At 35.8% G+C, this 27,012-nt stretch overlaps 1 protein-coding gene across 3 annotated transcripts in view; it reads left to right on the top strand.

Moving 5' to 3' along the window:
* Positions 1-27,012, top strand: part of EXOC2 (exocyst complex component 2) — a 132,442-nt gene that overhangs the window by 14,796 nt on the left and 90,634 nt on the right. For all 3 annotated transcript variants that reach the window (XM_074873226.1, XM_074873237.1, XM_074873246.1), the window contains 4 exons: positions 4,068-4,244; positions 5,666-5,792; positions 15,478-15,591; positions 20,549-20,673. In XM_074873226.1, the coding sequence (XP_074729327.1) occupies positions 4,068-4,244; positions 5,666-5,792; positions 15,478-15,591; positions 20,549-20,673 (543 nt within the window). The remainder of the gene's footprint in view (positions 1-4,067; positions 4,245-5,665; positions 5,793-15,477; positions 15,592-20,548; positions 20,674-27,012) is intronic.

Here is a 27,012-nt window from a genome sequence, read left to right as displayed (position 1 = left end):
TAACCCTTCCTGTTGCTCTTCACTGAATCTCTTCTGGTTTCGCTACCAATCATGCATCATCTTGGTTATATGCAGTGTTCAAGAAGTAAATGCACTGTGCCATAATAGTGTACTCTCACTTTTACTTTGTTTCTTCCATAGGATTCTATTTTCTGTATAATGCTACTGATCATAGAGCTAATATTTTTCGTTGTTCTGCCTATTATAGTCTCATGATTTAATGCTGGAGGATTAGTAGTCAATTTGAGCCTGTCATCTGTGAATTTAAGGTTTTGCCTGTGTGCATCATGCCTTTGTTCATTGAATTTCAGCTGCTGTTTTATAGCATCTACATTATAGTGCATCCACTCAGTCTCATAAGGTCTGTTCCACATTTTTTTCTAGTTTTTACAGTCTTTACATTCTGAATAAATTAGTATCACCAGCAAACTTTGTAACCTTTTTATCTTTTCAATTATGAATATAAATATTTTTAATAATTGATCCCAGCACATACCCTGTGGTAACTTTCCTCAGTGGAAACACACGATTTACTGTAACCCTGTTTCTATCTTAACAAGCTATTTATCCATTTGAGGATCATATCCTATAGCTGCTTAATTTTCTTAAGCCTTTCGAGAAGGACTTAGTAAAATTTTCTGGAAATCCAAGTTAACTATAACTACTGGAATTTCCCTTATTTCTTTTGTAAGTTGAGCATATGTGTACTTCAGTATTCATGTTGGAGACAATTTATCTAATTTGTTGTGGAATCATGACTCCTCTGAAGTCCATTGGAATTTTGTTTGCCTTTGCTAGAAACAGTATTTCACTTCATAGCTGTAAACAGAGATTCCCGAATTCCATTCATGGCCACCACAATGAACTTTATGGCCAAGCATCAGCTACTACAATTTTCCCCTTCACTTCACTTCACTTTACTGTTTTTCAAAAGGGGAAGTAGTATTTTTTTTATGCTGCTAGCCAAAGTGGCAGTACACTAATGAATCTTTATTGAGAAATAATCAGATAACTGATGATGATAGAGGTGAGTAGATTTCCATATATTTGTGTCGTTGATGTACTTTGATAACCTCATTCATTAGTTCATTGGTATGGTCGTCTTGGAAGTAATCAGTGCTAGGTTCTTGGAAGGAAGACATCTCCTGAACTGTGACTCAGTATTACAGCTGACTAACTGACAATATTTTTTCTCATATTTTTTTTCAGAGTAAGTCTAGTAACACATAGATGCTAATAATCTTGTACTTTGAGATAAAAATTAAAAAAAAAAGATGGATTGCCTTATTTCTTTCCTTAGTTCAGTTCTCAGCTTTCTCCAGTAACTGTCTAAGGCCCCAGACATGTAAAGATTTCTTTTCATGGTTAAATTAGGCATGTAAATATTCCTTGTGACTTGAATGGAAGTACTTGCAAAAATGAGCCTTTGTAGGCATGAGATTTAAGCAAGTTTGAGTGAGGGTTTTAGAAAGTTTATAATCTGTTTTTGAGATGCATTAGAGTATAGTGAAATGCAAGAAACTTTTTTATATATATAAACAGAATATCACATAATAGAAGAACATGCTTTTTTGTTTCATTTAAGGGAGAGCCTTCTAGTAATCTCTTTGTATCTTTGAAACCAAATAAACTTTTTATTTGTAACTCTATAGCTCATGGTACAAAAAGTCAAATTCAGGAGATACCTGTAACGTTTATGCTCTCAAGGTTTAGCTTATCTTTTAAGACATTTGCAGCTGTATTTTGTAGGTATTGTAAAATTGTCAATATATAAGCTTAATGAAAACTGGAAAGTCTCAATAAGAGAATTACTTGTGCCTATTTGTTGAAAGGCACATAAAAGCTAGAACCCGAGTATGATGTTCTCGAAGATCTTTGTACCATGCAACAGATTAAAATGAAATTTTATTTAAAGGGAAGTTTTCTCCTTTTGGAGAAAAAAATGTTGTATCTGTACTATCAGAAGGTCTCCCCCAGCATACCTGTATTTGTTTTAGAAAGTGTCTTGTGCCACTGTCTACTATATTTAGTGTGGTATATAAAATGTTAAGAGACTTACTTTCTTTTGCATTTTTAAGATACAAAGGCTGTTTCCCTCCGTTTCAGAAGTGTCTTGTTCTCTTAAGAGCTTTAGGAACCTCCGATGACTAGAAAATAATTGCTACAAGGATTGTTAAAAGAGTTGTTCAGAATTTTACCTACTAAATTGCTATACCTCAGATCTTGATTTTAAAGTATTACTTAAATTATGCATGAATTCACACCTTTGAAATTCTGGGGTGAAAACCTCTTTATGAATGGTTCAGACAAATTCTTTCAGTTAGTCTTAGTTCCTACCTCAATCTTTTTTTTTCCTTCAGAGAAGATGCTAGCATAAAACCAGAAGAGATGCAATAATATAATCTAAAGTTAAAACCCATGCATCATAAACGTATGGGATTTTTTCTTCCCCTCTGAAAAATAAAAACTGGCCTGGTTAAAATGTTGCAAATAAATAACTAAAATATTTTTTTATTTTAAGGCTTTTTTTGTGTTGTATTCTTTTTCACACACACACACACCCCCTTTTTATTCAAGCATCTTTTAAGAAACAAATCTATCCTTACTCAAGTAAAATTACTTTCAGTGGTAATAAGATTCAGTGTGTTTCTGTTTTTTATTTTTTGGTTTTCATTTCCAAAATAGTTTTTGGCAGGGAGTAAGGCATTTTTACGTCTGACAGCCATGAAAACTGCCAAATTTGTCTGCTGTGTAATGTCAGAGACTTAAATTGTGAGAAAAAGTAAGTGTGAAGCTTTGGTACCAAGCCACATATGCTGACCCTTTTCTGTCTGTAAGTATTTTTTAAATTGGTCAGAGCTTTCTAGAAATTAAAAACAAAAGCCAGGCCAAAAGGGGAGGAACTGCTGTGCCTGACTACTTTATACTCCAGTACAGCCAACACACTAGTATGGCCTTGTCCTTTTAGATATAAAGCAAAATGTTTCTAGTTAAGGGTGTTATATCAGAACCTAATGAAGTTGTTCTCCAAATTGATACTATAGAAATTAGGATCTTGCCAATTCTTAAAACAAAACTCTGATTGGGAATGTAGAAATTGTAGTTGTAGATCTGAGAAAGCAATGCATCTATTCCAGCCTCCAGAGTCCTGATGTGACCAGAATCAATCAGATTGATTGGTCAGATTGCTCAACTGATCAGACCAATTTGACATGAAGCCCTAGGAAGCCTTGGACCTTATATTAAGGTGTACCTTGACTCTTAAGTGTTAAGAGGTGTTCTTAAACACTAAAGTTTGACACATTTTAATATGCTATAGTCTTTCCCTACATGAGTGCTTCATGGCTAAAATATATGTTGTATTGTTATTTCATAGTTTGTCATTTGTACTTCTGTTACGAGAGTTTAGAAGAGGAAATAGATGAACATTACATTACTATTATTTCATGCAACAAGGGCAGTTTATTCAGCACAATCAGTCTTGCATCATGGATTTTGTACAGAAGAGATTGTGACAGAATATTTGTCAACTAATACTTTTTTCACCAAAAAACCCTTCTGTGTCCACAAAAGTACTGCTAAACAAATAAGGTTGCAGAAACATTGTTGATTGTGAATATTTTGCAGTTTCTTTTTTTTTTTTTTTTTTGCTATGCAAAGTCATACAGAATGAATTTATGAAAGATTTTTTGCATGCAGTTTTGGTGGAAGTTTCACATCAGTACAATACTGAACAGCAGTTCTCTTGTGTCTTGCAGACAGAAGATCTATTGTACAACACGAAGTAAATTGTTGCAGTAGCTCATAACTGGTGGAAGAGATTAAAATAAGCTTCAAGCAGCACTGTGTGTGTCTAGTGAAATATCACTAGGACAAGCGACCTGAAATCACCTAGGGAACATACGAAAAATATATTTGTGATTCTTTCACTATTGTTGGCTGTAAGGGTCTGGAGAAGGGTCATATATTTATGTAAAATATGTGAAGCATCATAAATGTATTTCCATTACAAAATTTCAAAAGATACTTCTATTCACAGTAGGGTATTTGTTTTTCCTTTTTCCCAGGTCTAACAATCTGTGGGCACAACTGTCTGCTAACTGCTGAATGGATGTCTGCCAGTAAAATTGTGTGTCGAGTTGGACAGGCTAAAAATGACAAGGGAGACATTATTGTTACTACAAAGTCTGGTGGCAAAGGAACTTCAACTGTTTCCTTCAAACTGCTTAAACCTGAAAAAATAGGTATTTTTCTTGTTCAAATTCACATCCGTTTTCTTTGCTAAACGAATATATGACTGAGTGCTTCTAAATAAAATGTATGTTTAAAGTAGATCCACCTCAGGACAATCTTCAGTTCTTTACAAAAAGCAGAGTATATCAATAAAATGTACAAATATATACGTAGATAAGATCATGGTGTATTTGAAATTAATCCTCTTATCTTATTATCCTGATAAAACCCTCAATAACTAATGAAAAGTAGCCCTTTATTTTTCTGTAAGGAGTAGCACTAAACTTCTAAAACTAAAAAAAAATAATTCATAACAGATCCAGTAATTACTCTTAAGTGTACTAGATAAATAGAAAATATAAATCAGCTCATGAGCTTTACACCTAAATCCTGAGCTGACAGTTAATCCTTTAAAGAAAGTTGAGTCCTCAGTGCAGTTTCTTACTTGTAATTCAAACCATCCTGCAAGATGGAAAGTCTTAAGTATTTCTCATGAGATGCTTAACCATTGACATGGTGTTAGCAAGCAGTCTAGGATCTCTGCTTAATCTAGAATCCAGTCTAAATACCCTCTGGATTGAAAATGTTTCTTTCAGAACACCTCATTGACAAAGCTGGATAGTTATCTTTTCTAACATAGGCATTCCCACAAGAACTGTTTTAGGCTTTTATTCTCAGTGGTGCATTGACAGTTAACTAAAACATAATTTCTCCCAAGTTATACTAAGATCTTAATTATAGAAAGGTGAATCAAGTGCAGATGTTACACAGTGAAATTTTTGGTGATGGGAGAGGAGAGTTGATATTTTAAAAAATAGGTAAGTGTGGGGATAGGGTAATTTCTGGTGTTGAATATCTGATGGGTATGTTAAAGAAGGACATGGCCAAGAGTATGACTGGGGGCCAGGACCTATTGTGCCTCCTCTTTATGTACTGTCTCTACTAAGGCTTTGGAAACAGTCAGTCCTGTGTTCCTTGAATCATCTCTCTTGGTATGTGTCCAAAGGTCACTTACGTTATGATTAGTGAGTGGCACAGAAAAGGGATCTTCCCTAAAATATGCAAATAAGACCTCCAGGTAATTGCTAATTTTGAAAGTAGTAGATGACAAGGCTTGGACAGATGCCAAAATACTTGGAGGAATCAAAAATACTAATACTCTCTGGTCCGGAAAATGCTCTTAGTGTACAAGAAACTGTGAACTCTGTGAGAGGCTAATGTTTGATGCCCAGCCATGAATACCTTTTCAGCAGCTATAATAAAATAATTTAGCATAATTGTATCCAGGTTGTTTTGCCGGTTATCTTCCAATATATTACCTAGGCATGCATTTTATATTTATCAGGATTTTTCAAATTAATTCAGTATGTTAGAAGTTGATGGTACTGGACTGCCCTTGTTGTTTTAAGGATCTGCGCTTTGTTTTCTCTAGGTATCTTGGATCAGTCTGCTGTCTGGGTGGATGAAATGAACTATTATGACATGCGCACTGATAGGAACAAAGGGATTCCCCCCTTGTCCCTACGTCCAGCTAATCCGCTTGGTATTGAGATAGACAAGTGAGTACCAAATGCCTTTAATCCACTTTTTTAGTGGTTTTCTCTATATGTGCATTTGTGAATTCCAGAAAAGTTTAATGGCTTACAGGGCAGGGAATGATTTAAAAATGCATACATATATTAGCTGTTGGTATGCTATTTGATACTCAAAAGAATTGTTGGTGCATATAATCCTCATTTTTGGATCATCAATTAGAACTGTAGATCATCTAAAAGCCTGATATATTGAACCCCAGTGATGTTTAGATTTTGAGGATTGGCAAATAACCTTAGGCTTTGGATTTATACATTTTAGTTATGGAATACTTACTGTTGCATTTGAGTTTTATGGGGCTTTTAAGGATGTTTAGATTGCTATCTGTTGCTAAAATTGTGCTGTAAAATGTGATTTATTCTATCACATCAACTAGTTTATTTTATTGAAATATTAGTACTGTTTTCCAACCCACAGACTTCTTTACTTTCGTTCATAAGTATGGTGGAGTTTATGACTCTTTTTTTCTGAAACAGAAACTTTATAGTGAGTGATAAATGGAATTAGAGGTCTTTAAATGGGACACTCTTATGGCTCCAAACCTGCTCAACTCCTAGAAATAGCATCAGGAATAATGTTTCTCTTGATCAAGATACCTGCTCTACCTAAACCAAAGGCTATTTAAACTATTGCTAGGGGTGTAATCTGCTGAATGGCCTGTTTGTGAGGGGGAGTGCACTGGAGAAAATCTGCAGTGTCCGTTGTTACCTTGTTCTGATGGAGAAACTGCACTTTCCCAAAATGTGTATGGGATTTCTAGTGGATCAGTCATCAGCTTCCAGCCTCTGGCTGTGGATTTCTTTCCTAGTTTCAATATGTATTTTTCTTTCCTTACAAAGGAGTAACGAAACTTTTTGTAATAAGCTGAAGATTTTGTCTCTTTGTAAGTATTTTTCTCCAGCCTCTGATGTAAATTCTGGCAGGTACTTCTTTCATCTTCTTCAGTTTTCCAACCCTGTTAAAAGGTGGACTCTAGGACTGTGGACAGTATTCCAGCGTCTTACTAGAAGACTTACTGTCTCTCCTCCACTCTCCCTCCCCTTTTCAAAAATTAAAAAACCCATAATAATCCTTTTTATCACAGCTGCACTGGCAGCTAGCGGGGAGTGGCTTGTTGGCTGACTCTCTTGAGTTACTGCTTTTGCTGCTGGCATGGTTGCTCATTATTATGTAGGGATGGCCTGTATTCCTTTATCCTGGCTATATGTTTTTCCATTTGACCATGTTCCTCTATTTGTTGCTTCCTTGACAAGTCTGTCCTCTCAGTCCAGGTGACAGTTGTCTAAATGTTTTTACCAACCTTTTATAAAAAATTGTTGGTGATGATGCAAATACTGATGAAAGAGTAATGTGGGCTGTAGCAAAACTTCATGTGCAGATCTTTTCCAATCTTCTCCACAGATTGGATTAGGTTTTTTTAGTTCTTTAATCCATGTGATGTATTCGATTGGCATTGAATAAAACTAAGTTTTTAACCAATCTTATGGTAGCAAGTCTCCTTTTAAAATGATGATATATTAATTTTGTCTGGTTGCTTTTTTCAATTAAGCACTTAATCTCAAAGCCCATATAGTATGTTCTCAAACGTTGTAAGAAACAGTTGTGACTGCTGACGTTAAAACTCATTTTCTCTGCCTTAATTCTGTATCTTTTGAACCCTGCAACAGCTTTTCCAGTATTTTATCTGGGATTTAAGTCAAGATAACTAGTTCTATTCCATACTCCTCTATCCATAAGTTTCTCACAATACTTCTTTCTGCAAGTACAATTATGACACATAAAAACTGTTATGACATAGTTACTTCTAATTTGTTCTTATTTTAACAAAACTTCTAATGTAGTATTTGACCTCATAACCAAAATTGGTAGTTCTTACAGTTAAGGCAGTGTCAATGTGACAGATTAAGAATTATCTTCAAGACCTAAACAGTGTTAATTTAGGATTTAATTTAGTCATCTGTTTGGATGTTTGTTAAATAGGAAACCAACGATACTATATTTTAAATGTTTCATCTGAATGCATTAGAAAATATCATTTTGTGTGAAAAAGAAATAAGTCAGATATATGTAAATACAGATAGGAAATAAGCTTTTTGTGAGGGGGGGAAGATAGGGAAATCTTTGGGCAAGCATAATATCAAGCCTAGTTCATTGTTCATTGATCTCAAAGTTTACCTCCCAAGTTCATGGAAGGTGAGGCATGAAGATTATGGCAAGCACCGGTGTTGAAAATGACCAGTTTGAGAGAAGGAACACTAGTCAATATAACAAGTAATTGTGTAGAGGGATCGCGGGGTAAGTTGTGGAGAGGGGACAGAGATAAGGAAAGAGGAAAAGCCTGGTCTGCCCTTGTGCTATGGGTGACAGCACGGTGTTAATAGTTGTGACTTTAGATGGAACATTCTGTGTTTAATTAAAAAGTGCCTCCCCAGTGGAAAAACTTTCATAATTTGCTTGAAAAATTGTAGCAGTGTGATGTTTACTTTTATAAAATAATCTCTAATACCATATAGTTTAACTAAACCCAAACGTTTGCAAATACTTCATGTATGGTGTGGGTGAGTAATGGGAAGCTGTACAAGGTAACGAAAAAGGGGCAATTATAAATTAAGAAAGCAAGTGAATAAGCAAGATATTAGCATTAATCATTACTAGACATGGGAATAATTTGTCACTAGAAACGATAAAAATTGTTAGAATTTTGGGATGCTTTAAAATAAAAGACTAATATGGTGAAGAATAGTTGTATATACAAGGAGATGGGACTCTGCAATGTAACGGGTCTCTCCTTTATTAATTCCTTTGGCTTCTTTAAACTATTTTTAAATGTGTGCAAATCCAGTTTAATTTTGAAGCTGAATTTTGAAGTGTCTGACTTGGTGGGATTTACAACCCTTGCAGCATAATGGCTGATAAGGAAGGGAAAGGAGTGCCTCCTATGGTTATGCAAATAGTGGTAAACAAAAGAAACATTTAAAGAGAGGACCAAGGAGAAAGGGAGAAAAACAGTGAAAAATAGATGTGAGAAAATGGGATAGGAATTAGCTAGTTAGGAGCACACTGAAGAGAAGGAAGGGAGTGAGTGAACTACAGACTGAAAGAAAGAAGTCCTTCATCTAGAAAGTGGTTGTCAGTCATCAGCAAATTATACAGAAAAGACAGTCTGCAGCATGGGAAAGAATTAGATCACCTATCTGTTGTGATTTTTAAATTATTATTTTTTTTAATATGGGTTATGCTTAGTTCTAGAAGTTCCTGTTGTGTTTTTTTTAAAACTTTGTGTTACTTTGTCCAATTAATTGTAGCTTTTGCATCCTTCAGGTGGATACTTTTGAGGTGTTGCAAATGGAATATTAAAATACTAGAAAAAAGGTCTTGTAAGTAATGAACAGAAGTGCTTTAGTACAGTATTTGATTAAACAATTAGATAAGCACATGGACAAAAAAATATTCTGACTCAGATTTAGGATTGGAGTTTAATTGGGAGTGACTGGGATTTAAGTGAACAAAAGATTTGAACTGTGAATTAAGGGAAATAGATGATAGTGGGTCTAACACATTGTATTATTAAGATACCACCTGTAGATATATTGTATGAGTAGTGTATATATACTCAAAATATGCACTGGAATTCTCTTCATATTCATATTCAAATGTTGGAAGGATGCAAAGTAAGAACTACGGATATACGCTTATCTTTCTGGTTGTTTTTTACATAGTCAAGATATTTTAAATGTTATATGTATATGCAGTGTGCAAGCAGTCATCTTTCAGCCTACAAGTTTAACAAGTATTAAGTGTACATAATTTCTGGCTGATAAGTTCTTCATATTTTTCCAAGAATTAATTGCTGTTCTTGTGCCATACAACTAACTAAGAATCTCAGTTACTAAATAATAAAATCATATATATTGTAGTGAAACTTGAACTTGCTGGTTATTATGTTTCAGTGGTGATCCTTAAAGTCATAAGTATATTTGTAGAAGAGCATTTGCACACATTTATTCTCCTGCCTTGCTAACTGTTTGTTCATCTTTTAAAATACAGAACTGATCCAATTAGATGAGGTTTTTTTTTCATTAGTGCATATTGTGTGTATGCTATGAAGTATTTTGTTCACACCAGAAAATATGTATTGAAAATATTTAATCTTTGAGTTACAGTTTTTTAATTTTCAGAATGGAGTAAAGACCAGTACAGAGCTTTAGTTTTCTATCACCATCTTTATGCTGGCTTTAAGTGCAAAGCAGGTCTGTGCCACCTTCCTCCCCAAGGAATATTCCTGGCTGTGGTGTTATGCAGATGTAGTCAGACACCCTTACAGAAAGTTAAATAGCTTGCAGGAAGAAAAAGTAGTATACAGGGTAGTCGCCTCAGTCTGAGAAACATGGAAACTTGGTATGAAAATGCTAACATTAACAGCAATGTTGCAGTACTTGGGTTGGTTTTCACAGTTTAGAGCCGTTGCAAGAGCAGGTTGGAAGGTTATGTCCTACTAACATAGCGTTGTTCAGAATTTTGAATGGTTCTGGGAGAGAATATGTGATGCCTGTTTCATAAAATAAAGGCACTGCTTGAAATCCGTTGGTGGAAAATTTAGATCTACATAAGATTTGTGAATTAATTGCTTGTTCCAATGTGCCACTCCTGCACGGTAAGTCCTTGTTTAATTAAAGGTTCCCTGCCTCCTCTACCTACTCTGTCAGACTAAGAAAATCCATTCTCTGCAAAGCAGCAACAGCAGTCAGACCTAGCGGTGGTTAGAAAATTTTTGAATAGTGTTTGTTGTTTTGCATGTAGCAGAGGTCATTATGGTGGATCCATCTCGTACATGAAAGCAAATGCTGACATGCTAAGTACATTCCACATACTTCTGTATCCACCCACTCAATACAGATGCTTCCCTCTTCCCACGCCAGCTTCCAAAACAGTTCATCTGGGAGGAGGGAACAGATGATCTTACGCTGCCACCTAATGGTAAGCGTCAGCTTGCTACTATGAGATAGGAAAAGACTTCCTGGAGGCTTTGATATTTATTTATTTTTAAGTGGCTTCTTCGGAAATGCAGTCAGTTTCATCCTTGAATGTGATGGGCTTGCGGAAACTTTTATCACAGAGATGCATGCAGAAAAATTGTGAAACCTGCGGGAGAGAGATGTGATACATAGTAATATATAGTCCTAGTTTTATGACGTTAAAAAAAATATAGTAACGCTGCTTGTAAGGCTGATGATGAGTTCAGCTACCAGCCTATAATGTCTTAGTAGATTTCTCTTATCACATTCTGCCACTTCTCAAATGTGGTTGTCATTTTGTTGTCAAATTTCTGATAAACCCAGCGCTACTAGGGAGCAATTGCCAGAATGCATCCTTGTCCTTTTGCTCTTGGAGAGACCTTTGTTAACACCTTCTGATTTGTCATGTTTAGTCTACTCCAGTGTCCCTTATGCTGGTTGTCTTGCATGCATTATTAACACAGTACAGCTGGTACAAAGCCTGCTTCTAGGAGTCTGACTGGTACCAGACAGAAGGGTGAAATGTACAGCAGCTCTATCTGGAGCTTGTTTATGCTGGTTGCTATTCAGAATATGTGTTTATTTAAAGTTGCTCCTTTTGACCTATAAACTCCTGTGGAATTGAGGTTCAAGTTACCTTTTGGTGGCTGTATCCTGTTTTGGGACCTTCCTTTAATCTGCAAATATTGTCATGTATGCTGAAAAGCATACTATGAGATTCTGATACTCTGGGAGCAAAATAATCTTTACAGAAAAATTACAACTTGCTAAACTGTGTTCATAGTCAGGCTCTGTTCATTAGTATCCATTTCATTCTGTTGCTGTTACTCAGTTGTGACTGCCTGGGGGCTATGACTTACCCATGGAGGTTACAACTAATTTTAAACCTCTGGAGAATATAAATGGTCTGTATATGCACAGGTTCTGTATTAGAATTTGTAAGAGCCAATATGTGCAGTGATCTTGGATTAGATTTCTTGAGTATCAGGCTATACAGAACCTAAAGTTTGGGGTAGCAGAGGGAGGAACTTGTACTGATGGGCACATGTGGCACAAGTAAATTGATTGTACCCTGTGTGTTTTGAATCCAAAGTAGATGTGCGTGTCCTTTACGTGGAAGCAAGGACCACTACATCCAATACTACATGACTGTATTAGATGTACTCAAAATACATTTGAGAGAAGTGAAAGTGTATAGTGGCTTGAAACCAAATTTATTTTTATTATAGTTCTCAATATAAACAGTGTGTGAAATCTTAATTACTTTTATATTTAAAATTGTTGCTGGTGGATGAATACGACTACTTTAAAATGTTAAGAGGTCTAGTACCAGATCTGGTTCTGTTTTAAATAAAATAGTCTGCCTGGCAGAAAGTACTACTGTATAAATCCAGTATGTGTACCTTTGCTGAAATTGTAAAGGTAACAAAATACATAGAGTTTGTCAAGGATGGTAAATGTCTCTCTTCTTTTTCTGAGGTTTTCTGGATTCAATTTGTGGTTCCCAGTTTCTTTTACAGTGATTGTTTTTTAATCAATGATTAAATAGAGTTGCTTCCTGAAGTGATTCTTGTATAATGAACAAATCAACAGGAAAGTGATCAACAATTGCATTGCATGTCAGCATGATCTCAGCTTTTGCTGCTAATTCATATTCACCCCATAATGTTGAAATAAGTAATCCAGAAATACTTTCTCAAGTCACATATGTGCTTGTTTGTAAGTAAACAGTAAGCAAGTTTTCATGAGAACAATTTCCAAGGACTTATTTATTTAATTCACTAATGGAAGGTAATGAAACAAGCTTGTGTGTATGTGGAGTCAGTCCCTTTTTAGATTCATCTGGCCAGCCATTTCAGAAATACGGTTGCTTTCAGTTTGAACTTTTTAGTGAGCAGCTTGTTGTGAAGACAGCTGTAGCGAGTCATTCCAAGCTCCCCATATCCGTTAGTGGAAAAACTACTGGTAAAATTTACGATAAAAATAAGGATACTACACCACAGAGTGTAACATATTGTTAACATACCGCACACATTCACATTCATGTTTCTACTCTGTTGTGACTATGTCTAAAATATGTCTGCACAGATAAAAGCACCCATAAACACATTGCTAATTTATGGTTCTGCACAAATACATCTGCTGGAAAAAAGCTCCTAGTAACTTCTCAATGTAGTCAAACATCAAACTGGAAAAACCCCCCTTCATTTATGTCCTACTAGGCAAAACTCATTTGCAGGAATTTATTTCATCCTTATCTAAATTATTGGTCTTTCCCTCTCTCTCTCTCTAAGATGGGTTTTTTTTTCCCTAGGAATTGTATAGCTCATGCATATGTCTTACAATCTTGCAATAATAAGTAGCATCTGATAATGGTGTATTTCTTCAGTGTGTGTGATTTTTGTGTTATATCTGTTTCTTCTGGCTTCTGAGAAAATATATCAAAGTTCTGAAAAACACGAACAAAATTCTGCTCCTGTATTATGTGCATGCACTTACGTAGTGCTTACACTGAAGGTCTAAGTGTCTTCTGAAGTAACTGAAATTTTTTTTTAGAATTAAAAAATGTAGTTGACCACAAAGATGCCACCATGCATGGATTTTAATATAAAAAGCTTTTTTGGACAGCCATGCTATGTATCACATGTGAAGTACTATCCTGCAAATTCATGTGCCTACTGGGCACTTTTGACTACTTTGAAAAATAAGGTATCTTAAAATGTCTTTAAAGGAAGGATAAATTGAAACCTTACATCCATCAGCTTTTTCTGCTCACTAACTGGCATTCATGAAATTCAAGGTCACTGATAATCCTGAATCTCACTACTTATGTTTATAAATTTTTATATAAACATTATCACTTTTTCACTGAACACAGAGAAATGTTGGGACCTTCATTTTTAGTTGCTACATTTGTTTCTCACACTATTTTCCCTGTCTCTCTACTTTTCATATCTGTCATCGCTTTTCCTTGCATTTCATTTGATTTTTTTTTTTCTTGTTTTTAAAAAGTATTGTTTCATGCCCCTGCTGTAATCAAGTGCTACTGATGAAAGACTTCTGTATCATGTCGTTATGTATGTAGATCCTTTGTACCTGTTTGTGCTAATAGCCATTTGGATATGAATAGAAACTTACAGAAAACATCTCTTGTTTCTGTATAACTGTACTTTTTACTGTGCGTGCCTTTAGATTTTCTTCACTTAATCTGCTGTTTGCTTTTTGTAATAAAAACAGCTTTAGCTATCTTGAAACATGTTTAGATTACGGGAGAAAAAACCTAACGAATCATTGCTTTTGTGTTCATTCAAATAGCTTTTCATATGTATTAAATGCAATTCCAATAGCTGACTCTAGATTGCTACTGCCTCCCAAGTTTGATCTCACATGCAAAGTACGGTGGGTTTGCATTTGTGTACAGTGTACTTTGTATAGCAGAGTTCACCTAGCTTGTGAGCATCAGAGAGGAATTTGACTTTTTGAGTTTGACGTTGTGATTCAAAAATGACATAGTAAAATTTTAGAATAGAATATTTCAGTTGGAAGGGACCTACAATGATAATCAAGTCCAACTGCCTGACCAGTTCTGGGCTGACCAAAAGTAAACTTGTTTGCCACAACTAGTTTCTGAAAATGGGATGCAGCTGGTGGTAAAGAATAGAGTGGTGAGTGCAACTGGTGATGTACCGGGAGTGCATGGTAGAATGAATATGGCAAAGTGTTAAGTGTGTGTCTGGATTGAGGGATGAAGATGATCGTGTTTTCATCGAAAAGTGCTTTAAAATTTTATTTCACTGGCTTAAAATAAATGGCATAAATTTTCTGTATGAGTATCTTAGAAGCTACTTGTAGTTTCAAAAATACTGTTCTAGAGAATCTGCTTTTGCAAGGAATTAGTGTGCATGCTATCTTTATACGTTGTAAGACTGAACAAAAACACACATGCCGTTTCTCACTCAAGACATGCACATATTTCTTTTATGTTTTGTGTACTGTGGACAGATCAGTGTATTCTGTTTTGCAAGAAGATGATTTTAACTCAGAATTTCTTTCAGTGTTTTTATATAATGGAGGTATTTTCCATGTATCTTCCTTTATGTTTCTGTGGGACTTCTGCGGCACATGGACCAGTAGACAATGATGGTGTGAGATAGCTTACAAGCTGTTAACTTGGTGATGTCCTGTTCTTTTAAATAGATACTGGTTCATGGTTTATAGACAATATCCTCTCTTGTTTTCTTGGCTTGGTATACTTATTTTCTTGTTTAAAAGGTAGAGTTGACTTTGAGTACATTCAGCATTAGTGGTCCTGCATTTGAATATTAGTAGTATCATGGTGAGTCTGTCTAGTCTCATTTTCTGAAGGCAGCAGTTCTCTTTCTTTAGAAGCATTTTGTACAGGCAACATTTCAGTTATTTGTAACGGTGAAATGAAAATGGTAAAGTTAGTTTTACGTAGATTTAAATCTTTTCTTTCCCAGTCATGCTACATGTCTGTAATAGCAGATTTAATTTCATGGTGAGATACAAGTTTATATCTTGTTGGAACATGATTTTATTTTTTTTTAATGTGACACTTAATTGTAAGCAGTTCACAAAATTATGTTTCACTGGAGAAATGAATATTCCTTTTCAGAGGCAGATTTCCTCAAAAAGATTTAGAGGCACTGTTTCCTGGGATGAGTGCTGATTTCACTAGTGAAAACTTTTCTGCTGCTTGGTACCTGATTGAGAATCATTCAACAACAAGGTTTGTGGCTATCATATAAATAATTGTTTTAAATGCAAGTCATTTGATGTTATTTCATTATGCAATAGATGTGTCATTGGTGGTTATTTACAGTAATAGACCTGTAGTCTCTGCTGCCTGTGGTGTTTCTGCTTGGCTAGAAACTTGAATCAACCAGTTTGCTCAATGTGGTTATGAGGAAAACTTAATTTTTAACCAGACCTAATTTATGGCCTCTTCCCCCCCCGACCTCCTCCCCTCCCTACCCCACGTCAGATGGAAGTTGTCTTCAGGCTAAAGCCCTTTGTGAATCAGTAAGTTAGGCAGCATGGCCATGAGTGGAAACTCCAAGTGTTAAATCATGACTAGTGGCTCAGGATAAGCTCGCTGAACAGATGACAAAGACTAAAACTGTTAGTAGTATCAGTTAGCTTTTAGTTAATTCTTGTGGAAAATGCTGTAGTAAAAGAAGCTGGACAAGTGAGTGAGGTCTTTGAGGTAAATCTCTTAAAATCTTGACCATTAACGTCTTCATTTTTAACTCTAGTTCATAATATGTACTTACATGAATGCATTACATAAATATATTTTTGCATGTGTAACTGAGTTCTGAAACTTTTATCTGCTGGTGTTTGGATAATACTGGAAGACATTTTTAGGAGATGATGAGCATTTCTTGTTGTTTTCAGCTGAGTGTTCTGATTAGTATTTTGAAGGGAAAGGCCACTTTGCAAACTTATTCAATATGTTGTGGTTATCTAATGGTAGAAGCAGGTGTGGGTTGGTTTTTAGGAACTCCAAAAGTCTACTTGGGAAATACTTTAATTTTTTCTCAAAGTGAAGGTAGGATGAAGAGCCAAAACAACAGCAAGAGAACATTATTACCTAATACACATGTAGTGACAGCATCTTTTGAAATCAAGTAGCTAAAAGACAAGTGATTCAAAATTAATTCTATCTATCACAATCTGATAACATCAGGGATCATCAGGTTTTTAAAAAAGCTGAGGGGATAATAAGGTGAGAAGGAACAAACAGCTCTTGATGTAGCTGTTTTTAAGAAATTTCCTTTACGTTTGGCCCTTGGACTGTTGCCATTGTGTTGCTCATTCATGCAGGCACCAGTGACATTGCCAAGAGGGTTGTAGAACAGATCAGGAGTGATTGCAAAGTCCTGGGGACAAAAGTGAAGAATGTGGAAGTCCAGGTATTCTTTCTGATTTACAGGTAAAGGGGAAGGCTTCAGGTAGTAGTGGATACATCCTATAGGTTCATAGATGGCTGTACCACTGGTTTCAAAGACAGCATTTTTTACTACTGTAGCCATGGATTCATTACTAAAGAACAAGGACTGCTAGTGAGAAATAGAATTAATTTGAAAAAGTGGGACCAGAGCATCTTTGCTAGCATCTTTGTACTTTGGTAACAAGGACTTTAAATCAGGAAAATCAGGGGATGGTGATGATAGCTTGCAGTTAAATGAAGGAACAGAGGGCTACATGTATGGTTCAGTGATAGTGTTGAGAATGCTGTTGGGAATTACACCACCAGTTGGAAGGGTCTAACCTTGAGTGCCTTTACACACTCACATGCCGCCTGGGAAACAAAAGGAGCCAGAGCTCCACATGTGGGATTAGACAAGCCTATCGCTGGAATAAAGTGGGATAGCTCATGTGCCTGGTGTTCTGTGATGGTATTGAAGAGACTTTCTGAGAAAGATACCCAGAAAAGAGAGAGGAATTTGACCTTTGTATGAAGGAACAGCTTGAATAAATATATGGTCCCTCTTATGGAGCAGGTAGCAGCATGGTTGAAAACTTGTCCAAGAGGCTGGAAAGTGTGACATCACAGTGGGATGAGGAAGTGAGCAAAATCTTCCTTAAGCAACTTGAGGAAGTCTCCAGAGAGCAGACCCTGGTTCCTGTACAAGACTTTAACCTCCCTGATATTTATAGGAAGGACAGCAATCTAGGAGGCTGTGGAGGGTTCTGGGAATGCCTTCTAATGTAGCTGCTAGGTGGACAATCAGGGGAGCTGCTTTCCTAAATCCGATTCTTGCAGGCAAGGCAGGGGATGTGATAACCAGTGGCAGCCTTGGCTCTAGCAGTTGTGAAATACTTGAGTGCAAGGCTCTAAGGGGTGTGAAGAAGGCAAGAGCAGAGTACACACCTGGGGTTGGGCAACAGTAGTACAGAAGACAGTCTGGTGTTTGCAACATGCCATAAATACCAGTTGACTGTCTAGTACAAATCATTTTTTGGGGTGTTTCAGCAAGGTTGTGTTATGTAAGATACAGGATCGTTATTCTGCCATGTTATTAAAGCTGCAGTTGAAGTGCTCTGCCCAGTTTTGGCCACTGCTTTAAGAAAGATAGGACAGTTGAGCCACAAAAATAGGAGTATATAAATATCTGTGGGTATACAGCTTGAATGAATTAGGTGCTTTTGGAAAAGAAATGAAGTTAATGTAGAATGCATGTTCTGAAATATATAGTGGGCAGTTCAAGGATAGCCATCAATTGCTCTTGGTTTACCAAGAATAGGACAAGCTGTCTCAGTTTGTGACAAGGGATACTGAGGTTAGACGCAGATTAAACAATATGGGATTGCTTAAACCCTGGGATGGTGTAATTTAGAAAGCTGCAGAATCACCATCAGTGGAGAGTGCTGAGATTTGATTTGACAGCTGTCCGTCACAGATGGCTTAGGCACATTTAAGGATGCTGTGGATCCAGAAAATTAATGAAATGACCTATTAGAACTGATTATATGACTATTGGAATTACCATGGAATATGAACAACAGCATAATGTAATGTTTATATCTCTATTATGACAAGGTGTCAGTAAAACCACTGATTTTTCTGGTCATCAGTACTATGAATAACTTAAATAATCATACCAGCTGGTATGGCCCCTTTTTAACTTGTACTATGCCAATGACTCAGTAGCTGAGAGTCCATTCATACGTAAATTTGAAGCTTCCTATTAAGAAAAAACATTTTTAACATTTTATCTAGTAGCAGCTTATGTACTTCATCTTTCTTGGAAAAAAAAAGCTTCCATTGATTTGTGTCTTTGCATGTCAACAGTTTCAGGTTGTGGTCCCCTCAGTCCAATGGATTGAAAAGTATTAATTTTTAGTTTTAAATAAAAGCTGGTTTTTTGCATATTAATTCAGTTTATATTGGTTTATAAAGTCTAGATCTTAGCGTTGAAGGTACAAAAGCTGTGTAAAACTCAGCAGGAAGAATGGCTCAAAGGGTAGGGTGAATCCTGTCGTGTTTTGAATCTAATTATAAATAGCTTTTTTAATAAAGAAGGAAAACTTGTTTGGTTTTGGTTTTGTTTTTTTTTCCTTCCCACTTCAAAATGTGTAGTCTTAGAAATCTCTGGAATTGTATAATTATCTGCCCGATATAATTTGTGCTGTTTTTCCGGAAACACACAGCAATGGCTTAATTCTTGTCCTCTACATAACCTCAGGTATTGGGAGTGCTAAATTTGTGGTGCACTGATGTTTTGGTTAGCTTATGTCTGTTTTTTTCCTTGAAGGAAATTAATTTTAAGCAATCAAAATAACATTTTTTTTTTTTTTTTTTTTTTACTCCTGGCAATATCCTGACAAATATAAATAAACTGTTTAGACATACTATTAGATCATCAGATAACATGAAACAGTGCTTAAAAAAAGAACTCTACAGATTTCTATTAGTTTGAAAATGCTGCTGGTAAGTACTTCTTGTATGCCCAAGTAGATCAAGCCAGCTATTGAGTAATGTGATTTCTGTCCAGCAGATGGAAACAGGAAATAAGTAAAATGTTGTGACATTGTCAGTATGAAAAGGAAAATGCCTGTAAGTGCACCAGTGTGTTTTGTCTCCCAGCAGGTGGTGAGAGCCTTCTCACTGCCTGGGCTAAAGTTTGGTTTGTTCTCTTCATATATCTTTTTCTACCACTGTTTAAAATGGGCAAAGACTATTGGTGAAATTGCCTTATGTCTTAATTTCCTGACTTCTTTGTTTCCCTCTCCTCACTGAGATACAGTGTAGGTTTTTTGTTTGATTCTTTTGTATTAGGGAGATGGGTCTGGCCTGCAGGTAGGAGAAAAGACTTTAAGGATGAGAGTCATGTTATATTTGTATTTCTGACCTTGTTCGTGAATAGTGCCTTTAGAATGAGTCCAATGGCTTAACTACTGAGATGGTATTCATCATCATCAACAGAAAAATGATATGCAAGTAATGAAGAATCAGTCATGACATAAGACTTCTAAAATAACTGCAGCTGCTTACAAAAAATAAAAATGTGAAATCAAGTGTAAACTGGCAATAATCTAGAAATATTAGGAAACTAAGACAAAAAGAAATCCACCATACAAACAAAAATGATGAGTTGTCAATTAATATGCCCCTATGAAGTGTCTTTCAAAAACAATTCTGTAGACTATGTATAAAAGACATACTTTCATAAAGCAGAAATCTGTTCAGCTTTATTTTTGCACTAATACTCTGTTAAATTCCGAACTGTATGTCCAAACCAACATAAAAATATTGAAGGATTTCAGAAACTGAAAGTGAAAAAGGGTTGTGAACTAAGCTCCAGAGTTAAACAAATACCATTATTACAGCCTTCTAACATCCCGGTAGTTAATCTGGTGTACTAAGTGTAGTGAATTGTACTATCATCTATTTAATGTAGTACAAACAGTTAATGAAGACTAATATTTCATGTTTAGAGGAAATGTCTTGACTAATTTGTATTATAAAGAAGTCTGTTCCACCATAAGTGATAGGAGCCCTCTTTGGACTAAGAGTAAATTGACATTATTGAGAAGCACACTCGTTAGCAATTACTCAGTCCTCAATAGTTGTTGCAAAAGTAGCTGGCTTTATTTTCCAAGTAGTTTCTTCTGTTTATTCATTAACTGACCTTTATTCATTGTTTGAATGTCATGGGGGTTTTCTTGTTTGTTTTCAGTTTTGATCAGCTCAAAACGGCTGTCGTGAATTTGAAGAAACAAGCCAATAAGAAAAATGAAGGGAGTTTAGCTTATGTGAAAGGAGGTCTCAGCACATTTTTTGAAGCACAAGATGCTCTGTCAGGTAAAGATGCTTTGCACTTATTAAATACATTCTAAAAGAAAAGACAATATCTGCATGTATGGTTTAATTCAATATTAAAAAGATTGGTTTTCTTCACAGTCTCTTCTAAAAGTGTATAATGAGCACAAAATCTGTATTGTGTTGGTCACAAGTTGGGACTGGCTAGCTGATTGTTGTGATATATTTGCAAAAGATGACACCAAATATATCTTAAAGGAATTGGAGGCATTTGATGAAACTGCTTAGACCACAAATCCAGAAAAGAGAGGAAATGTTAAACTGAAGATAACGTTAAGATGACTTACAAACTGTAGCAACATAGAAACTTGTTTTTATAATGCCTTATCCCATAATCAGACTGTAATATTTATATGAATATTCGGTACACTCTGACCTGGGAAATCAGATGGCCTTTATGTTCTGCTTGCCATAGGGAAAGTGCAACGCGCTAGTGGGTTTAGCTCAGTTGTCAGGTGACGTTTTTATATATATCTTTATATTTATTTTATATATATATACACACATACACACACACTCTTAAAGCATAAAATGTTTCTCAGGTAAAAGCTCATTGTGGACTGCCACCATCCTGTGTAGTTGGGGACTGTGCTGGATAAGAAAGTGACAGTGCTGGGCCATCCCCAATAGGTTTGACATTTACCATTATACTGTTCTTCATAGTTACTGTATATTGCAGGATTATCCCTCCTGATCATTCATCCTGTGTTATGGGTACTATGAAGTAAGAAAACTTGTATCTACTCATAGCCTCAGCTAAGCTAACAATTTTGCTGGCTTTAGGAACACTGCTTTGGGGAAGTACCAATCTTCTTTTGACCCTCTTGCAGGCCACTCACTGTCTGATAGCCACTTCCATGTGTCAGGGAAAAGGGAAGGTAGTGCTGTCTTAGCTGGTGGTCCGCCTGTATTACTGCCCCAGGCAGATTAACCTGTGATCTGCCCTTCAGATGACAGCATTTTCAAAACTGGTTGATAGCTTTTGGCCACCTGCCTAATTTTGAAATTTTTAAGAGAACTTTTTCCACAGGTGCAAACATATGTGCTTTGGTAAGGAAGACCTCTTCTTGAGACATCTGAAGATTTTTCCTGTGAAGAATCTTAACTCCTAAAAATCTTTATTACTCCACCCAGAACTGACCTATTACTGCTCAGTTTTGGAAAACTTTGGCCTAAATGTAGATAGGTTCAGTAACAGAAGGGAAGTATTAACAGGTTCAGTGGAAATACTAAAGAATGTGGTGGTTGCTGTAGGAAAAGACATGAAGAAGAATCAGTATTTGACATTCTTTAACTTTTTTTAAGCTGAATTTTTATTAAATGCTACAAAAAATAATAAGCTGTTTCTTTGTAAGTCTTAAATATTTTGAAAATGTTGAAATCCTAATTTTTCTTAAGTAGTTTAAAATGCTAAATAATCCTGAACAAATATTGAAATGTGGCTTTTTCACAGCCAAATCAGCTTTGTGTATAGAGTATAATACTATAAAAGATTCAGAGTTCTGTTTCCAAACAGTTACTGCTGTGGATAAAAAGTAGTACTGGTGGATATATGTGTTATCTCATAAGATTATTTTTTGGACCAGCAAAGACTTAGTAGGATTTACAGAAAGCTAATGCAAACCATAAATGTTGTGAAGTTTTAGAAGGACTGACCACAACTGAGTAGTTTTTTCTCCTGTCCCATCTATTAAAGTGTAGGCTTCTTGCCTTTGGAGAGTGATTTCCTGATAAATGAAGAGGTTGGAGAGGTAGTAGAAATGTAAAAAATATTAATAAAATAATGATAGGGAAAGCAAACTAATTTATTTCACGAACTATTCTCTTCTCAATTTTAAAAAAATATAATAGCTGTAATATTCTTTTGCACCTCTTATCTGTACCAGTGTGTTACTTTACCTGAAATTAGAGTTTATCAGTGCAGTCCTTTAGATAAATTATGAACTCAAAATTTGGGGACGACTCATGTGGTTCTTGGTGCCACTTTTCATCTGTAACCAAAATGGCTTGGTTTTGTCTTCCTCACAGTGATCCCCCTTAAGTGCTCAAAAGGAAGCAGAGTTGTACCTTGTGATGTTATAAACAGTGAACTAAAGTAGTACTAAGAATGAATGGCCTCAATGCTGTTGTAGAAGAAAATTAGACTTGAAATCTTAATCTCTTACAAATGCAAAGCTCTAACACTAGAGTTCAAAGGATTTATCAATACAATATTTACTTTTTAGTTCTGAAACCATTCTTAATGAGGATGCAGTGCAGGTCACAGCTGTCTTCTGTAGCATTTTAATACACATTTCTCTGTTGAAATTTCCCATTAAATGCACATGCAGAAGTGGTTTTGATTCTTTTCAGTCAAAAAAAACCTTATTGCATATGAATTTCAGGTTTGCAATGCAGAACTGGTTATTTGCCCTTTCTTCCGCCTTATGTAGAATATTTTTGAGGGAGTGTAGCTGGAAAAATTGCCTAACTTTTGAAAGACCTGAACCTGCAATAGGTACAATCAACAGCTAAGTTGGATACGGAGAGGCTTCCAGTAGTAGTAAGAAAGAGGGTATCTTTGCCATCATCCAGCCTGCCTGCCAGATGTCAAAGCTCTTCTCCAGAACATTTGATCACTACAGTTTTCTCTGAGGAAAGATTACAAGAATTAAGTGTAAGCATTATTAGCACTGAGATGCAAAATTAAAAACAAACAAACCCACCAAAGAACAAAACCAAACAAAAAAACCCCAAACACACACCCCATTAATTCTTAGGCATGCAATTATGAAATTCAAGTTCTTTAACAGAAGAACATTACATTAGAAATCTTATTATACTCTGGCTATACAGTGTTTGTACAAGGTGATATAATGGCACTTTTCTGCCCTTACACATGTAAGGGTGAATTTGTGTGTCTTACTTTCTCCTTTAGAAAGGTGTAACTAGAATTTGTATACATTTAAACAAAGCCACATGAAGAATAGTTTATATTTGAAAGCTGAAAGATTGTTTCAGCACAAACTCTTAGGGACATAGCCTTGGTTCTGCAAACTTTCATTATTTGGTCTTGAGCATACAAATGTCACCAATGAAAAATGAGTCAAAGGAAGATCATTATTGAATACATCTAATCTGTCTTCCAATACGACTAAAATTTCCTGAGGTGCTTCATTTTGGTTTGGATTTTTGTTTTTACTCCCTTTGTGAAGATTTCTAAAATCAAATGCATTTGCTGAAGATACATTTTTGTTGATGGGCAAAAACTTAAGCTCTCAGTTTTGCCCTTCAGATATCCTAGAACACGTTTCCCAACCCCAATGGTTATGCTTTATAAACTGCAGGTCCATTCTGTTGTTGGTAGTGTAGAGCAGAGTTAGTTCTCTTGGGTCTCCCTAAATTGATATAGGATGTTACTTTTTGTAGGAGGCTCGCTTTAAGAGGTATAACGCTTGCTTTACCAAGTACTTCATATTCATCTATTTGCACATCTGTTTATACCAGCTTTTTAAACTCATACATGTTTAACAGTGTTTGTGTCAAATATATTAACTTGATCTGGGAAACCCTGAATTCCTGATTATGGTGCAGCTTTTCTCATTAGTTGGGACCAGTAAGATAAGTCTGATCTTAAGTGTGCTATCAGACTATCATACATTTAAATGAGTATTAATATTTTCACAGGTAAGCAATGAAAACCGAAAAAAGCTATCCTGAGATGTTTATTGTATTTTGTGATTTAGAAACTATTTACTAAGAAAATAAGAGATCAAATAAACCAGAACCCTTGATTGTTTGCTTTAATTTATTGGAAAATAGAATTGTCTTATCAGATCCTCGTGTCTCTCTGCCCGTTAGCTTGGCTGACAGTTTGACAGTGACTTTGCTGCAGAGATGTTCAACAGGAAGTTTGTTTCATCAGCTGAAGGGAGCTGTAAACTGAGCTGAGGGGAACTGCGCTCACCTCGACTTGACCCACTTGTCAACAACAGGGAGTTCAGCTGATGTATTTCCCATAATTCTAATTGCAAACTAGAAAGGAGCATTTCTAAAAAGGATGCTGTTTATATGCTTGTAGACAAGTCATGTTTTATTGTCATGAGCAAGTCATGTCCTGCACAGAATTCTCTGGAAAGTTAGTACATTAATTTACTTTGAATATACTTTTCCAGAAGTGCTCTTTACAAAGAGCCTTAGGCTGCAGAGTTTCTTTTTATTTAAGTGAAAGAAAAAAAATAGGAAAATGACCAATTCAGTTGCTCAATCATACAAAAATATGCAAGCATGACATCTATACTGGCAAGTAAAGAAGATGCTGTGTTGTCCTTGAAATACATGTTGAACAAAATTGAGATTTAGATTTGACGCTCTATTTGGCCATGGCAACAATTCTTCTTGTGCAGTACAACTGCGAACACATTTTACATGATTTTCAGTAAAAAATCTATACAAAAGAAGCGCTGCTGGCTATTACAGCAGTATTCCTTGTTTTCCCTTTCTACTCCTGTTCAAATGTGTGGCCTGTGGGAATGCCAGTATGATGGGGAACTTGGACTGTAGGTGGCCTTTTGTGTAATACCTTACTTAATACATAAGCTAGGATAATGTCTACCTGGCTGAAATGATCCTATATCTGGTCAATGCCTGGTTTTTGGGGTGGTTGGTTTCTTTTTCCTTCCTATAGAATATTTTTACACTTCATCCCCTAGAGCCCATTCTAGGATCAGCACGTCAGTGATCTAGGATCTGATTCAGTATGAATAAGCAGATTCTGTTGCCATTATGTCTGTTAAATTAATTTTCTCTGAAACTAAAACAAAAGAAACCACTGGATCTATATTAAACTCTGAGTCAGACTGGGAATTTGAGAAAATTGAAAAAAACTGATGCGTGTCTGTCATATCTGTCCCTTTGTTTCTGGTTTTTGAGGAGTTATGTCATGTTTGAATTTAAAGAGAGTATATACAGCCAATTTTTCATTAGTGAATCTGTTTGCACGCTAGACTGACTTATTTTAAAGTGATTTTACATAGCTAGCTCTTAGTTCACTCTTTTGTCTTTTTGTCTATTTGTCCAATGAAATGCTAGTCTGTGACTCTCTTTGCTGGGTAGTACAGCATCAGACTGTTACACCAGGTTTTGCTGTTGTCACATTCCTGTTTTGTAACATATCTGATTCACATTTTTGCTTTACTCTGGACTCATACATTTTCCCAAATAGTATGAATTTTTATTAAACATATGGATTTGGGTAGATCAAATTCAAACATATGATTACTACCTAAGTGTTATGCAGCTGACTTGAAATGACTAGAATAGCTCTGAGTGCTCTGTGTGGTGCGTCTATTAATGTTATCTTCCTCATCCTGCTTCAAGTGATAGAATATAGTGTTTGCAGGGTAAAACAGCCTGCTATTATAGCTAGTAATTCTGAATATGGTAATTCATAGAGGTTAAGAAAGAACAGGGCCATGGAAACAAGCTGACAAGGATAAACTGAGATGCTGCATGTGTTGGACATGTATCTAACAGCATATCAGTCACTTCAGAGTAACAGTTTACATGCATGTATGTGCCTCACAGTAGATGCAAGTTAGATTATTTCAGTTTAAGAATTAAGATCGTGCCTCCAAGTAGTCATGAAGCAATAGCTGATGTGTTCTAAGCTCACTGTCTAGCTTTCGAAGTGGGTGCTCATGTCTGAAGGCTTGAGTTATCTTTGTGCTACACTTACAAACAAGAGCTGAATGAGAAGCAATTGCACTATTATTGCTACATATTTTGTCTTTACATTTGTGGGCCTTCTCATGTATGTAAAATGAAAAAAATAGGCATGCTGATTTAAATTTGCTTGTTGAAAACTTGTGTTCTGATCTTGCAGTGCTAGATAATAAGGGGGTCATTGCAATGAGCAACGTATGCTGAGAGATGACCTGACAAAGGAGCTCCAGTTAAGTATCTAAGTGGTGGTAGGTAGTTGAGTCTCAGGTGGATGCTGCTTCTTCATGCAATGCCTACAATGAAGTTCTGTAGCAGACCAATTATTATCTTAATGCAACTCTAAAAATGCAAACGTTACATGATTGTGACTGATAAAAGACTCAAACTTTCCTTTCATGCAGGTTTTAGCATAGTATTGTCTCAGGGGGTGTTTTTTGTCTCAAGCAAGAGATGGTCTAATCTGAAAAAGTGTGAAACAGCAGTTGTCCAGTCCATAGTGAAAATCCTGTGCCCAAGCCTGTACCTAGTTTTATGCTGACTGCTCATAGAGCTTTTAAATTAGTAATTGTTTGAGATAGGTAAGTGAATTACTAGCAGAATTTCTCCAAAGGTATGCAG

The sequence above is a fragment of the Strix uralensis genome, chromosome 1, assembly GCF_047716275.1.
Source record: "Strix uralensis isolate ZFMK-TIS-50842 chromosome 1, bStrUra1, whole genome shotgun sequence".
NCBI classification, from domain to species: Eukaryota; Metazoa; Chordata; class Aves; order Strigiformes; family Strigidae; genus Strix; species Strix uralensis.
The sequence above is the reverse complement of the archived record's forward strand: the minus strand, read 5'-3'. Positions and strand labels throughout refer to the sequence as shown.